At 37.8% G+C, this 3,031-nt stretch overlaps 1 protein-coding gene across 1 annotated transcript in view; it reads right to left on the bottom strand.

Moving 5' to 3' along the window:
• Positions 1 to 2,791, bottom strand: part of SPATA7 (spermatogenesis associated 7) — a 47,049-nt gene extending 44,258 nt beyond the window's left edge. The window contains exons 1-2 of the mRNA XM_042783213.1: positions 2,767 to 2,791; positions 1,939 to 1,998 (exon numbers count right to left, since the gene is read on the bottom strand). Of these exons, the coding sequence (XP_042639147.1) occupies positions 1,939 to 1,998; positions 2,767 to 2,791 (85 nt within the window). The remainder of the gene's footprint in view (positions 1 to 1,938; positions 1,999 to 2,766) is intronic.
• Between the last annotated feature and the right edge of the window lie 240 nt (positions 2,792 to 3,031).

Here is a 3,031-nt window from a genome sequence, read left to right as displayed (position 1 = left end):
AAACCCAGGAGAGTGGTGGTGGGTGCTTTGGGAGGAACGGTTGGTGAAAGGGCTGGAGGGAGGCAGCATGTCTGGCCTTGCAGTAATAGGCCTTGGGCTATTGATGGTGATTCTGCCTTCCTCTTGTGGGGTTCTAGGAGGTCAGAATATGTGGCCTCCTTGTCCTTTTTGTAACATCCTTCCAAGGAAATTCTATGTATAAGATAAGCATATACAATAGTCATGAGCTTGATACTAGTCCTACTACTAATGTGTGCTATTGGGTCTATTCTGACTCATAGCCACCCCATGGGACAGTGTAGAGCTGCCCCGTAGGGCTTCCTAGGCTGTAATCTTTATGAGAGTAGATTGCCAGATCTTTCTCCCATGGAGCTGGCTGGTGGGTTCGAACTGCCAACCATTTGATTAGTAGCTGAGCTCTTAACCACTCTGCCACCAGTGCCCCTTACTATTATTAGTACTACTACTGGAAGCATTCACTGAATGTTTGCCATTTGCCATATGCAAGTTTTCTAGGTCCTGATGTATAGAAACTCATTTAGTCATTATCATCATCCCGGAAGTGAAAACTGAGGCAGAGATGAGAGTGAGATGTTCAAGGTCACAGAGGGGTCAAGGATACAGTTTGGATGTGAACTAGGAAGCCAGATGCTGATAACCACTATACTTACCCTGTCTCTGAACAGTCATTTCTTGAAAGAAATGTTAGTAAACTTTACATCTAGTCCTTCTGTTTTTTCAAGTACAGGTATTTTAAATGTAGTTTTAAATTTTTACTTAAAATCCTTTTTCAAAGGAAAGTTTACTCTTCTAGTTCTAAGTGTATATTTACTTTAATACAAGAAAAATGAGTGAGGAAACTTTGAAATGTGATCCTTCCTTCCTTCAGAAGGAGCTCTGGTAGTGCAGTGGTCAAAGCATTCAGCTACTAACCAAAAGGTTGGTGGTTCAAACCCACCAGCTGCTCTGTGGGAGAAGATTTACTGCCTTGGAAACCCTATGGAGCAGTTTGACTCTGTCCTATAAGGGTCAGTATGAGTCAGAATGAGCCCCATGGCAGTGGGGCTGGTTTGTTTTTTTTTCCTTCATATATGAAGGCAACCACTATCAAAGATTTTTCTCATAAATAAGGAAAAAATACTTTCAATCATTTTGCTCAAGTTAACACATTAACTTATAATTTTAAGCTATAATTGTAAACAAATATTTTAAATTCAGAACATAAAAATTTACTTTGAAGACTTTAAAATTAAGACCACCACGAAAATACATGGTAGACTTCCCTTTCAAGGTCCCAGAAATGCAATTCAATAGCGAGGCCCTTAAGTGTTTGTTTGCTGATACAAAATGTTTCAATAAAAAGTGCTTAGTTCTCTGCAAGCTCTTCCTTTTCAGTGCTCTTGTGTTTCACACCTGCTAATTACCCTTTTGACAAGGCAGGCATGCCTCAAGCCAGGGTTGTCTGCTGGCAGAGAGTAGAGCCAGGTGGAGCTGCAGCAGGGAACATGCCAATCCTACATGCAGTGACTCAATAAGGGTTTTCAACGATGGACTCCTACTTTTCCAATTTCAAGAATTCCTAGCTACTCTAACATTAGATGAGGAACTCAGGTGGTACAATGGTTAAAGCATTTGGCTGCTAACTGAAAGTTTGGTGGTTCAAACCTACCAGCCGCTCCATAAGAGAACGATGAGACACTCTGCTTGGGTAAAGATTTACAGCCTTGAAAATCCTGTGGGCCACTTCTACTCTGTCCTAGAGGGTCGTTATGAGTTGGAATTGACTCGATGGCAGTGAGTTGGTTGGTTGCTAACATTACATTATAAAGTCATGAAATCTCAAGTTCATTATTCACTTTTTGAAGTAATTTTTCATCATGCCATATAACTTGCATATAAAGGGAACATGCCATTAAATAAAACCAGTACTTCACTTACCATTACTTTTGGTGCTCAAATGTCCCTTAAGTAGGCATGATGGATCATATCTGGGAAGGACTTATAACAAATAACAAGAAAAACCAAGAATTATTAGGGTAAACACAACTTTCACAAAAACAATATTGAACATTTTAAAAATAATAAATTTATCATTGATTTAACTCCCAGAGTCATTTAAAATTTTGTTCAATTGTATTAGTAACCAGCAATATTACATCAGACAGCAAAAACTCTGCAGCCATAAGAAAATCACTTTTTTTCAAAATAGCTGTGCCGTGGAATTTCAGTTTCACTTGTTAAAATGATAAATGCATCAATTATATTACCTGACATAGCCTAACTATGCTGTACATCATTGACTTACTGAAGTTTTCATTGATTTTGAGAACATAAGTATTAACTACTGCATCAATCAAAGGGTACTCTGTCCTTAAAGAAAATAATCTTCTCACAAAGTGAATGAGAAATTATATCATAGAATATGTTGCTATGTAAAAAAAAGGTAAATACAAAGAAATATACCAGGATCAGAATTTAATGATTAAATTTCCCTCTCCAAAAACGATTGTGTTTTGAGGGGTAACCTCCAAAATAGGAAGGGTGAGTTACAGAGTTAAATGAAATTTAACATGCAAAATATAAATAGTGGATCATATCTACTCTTTCCTTACTGACATGGTTAGGTTCCAAAGACTAGGTTGTTACGTGAATACTGGAATTACATGAAAATGAAGGATGACCACATCATAACACAACTGACAAACCACTGAGGATCATGGCCCAGCCAGGCTGACACATAACCTTAAGCACCACAGCCAACGTTACTCTTGCCTTGCACCTTGGCGTTCATTACTCCCACATATATGTATTAATGTGCAAAATGGATAGAATTTTTACTGTTGTTGTAAATGTGAAATTTTGGATAATGAGTTGATAAGTAAGGAGTAGGTATATATCTCAATAAAGCTGTTTTAAAATAATGAACAAGTTCTCATTCTTCTCCAAAATGAGAAAATTCAGTTCCAACAATTACATAAGCCATTGCAGGCTATGTGAATTACTCCTCAAATCTAGTCACCATCCCCTGAAT

The sequence above is a fragment of the Orycteropus afer genome, unplaced genomic scaffold (genome assembly GCF_000298275.1).
Source record: "Orycteropus afer afer isolate SDZICR_OR568_19922 unplaced genomic scaffold, OryAfe1.0 scaffold00745, whole genome shotgun sequence".
Lineage (NCBI taxonomy): Eukaryota > Metazoa > Chordata > Mammalia > Tubulidentata > Orycteropodidae > Orycteropus > Orycteropus afer.
The sequence above is the reverse complement of the archived record's forward strand: the minus strand, read 5'-3'. Positions and strand labels throughout refer to the sequence as shown.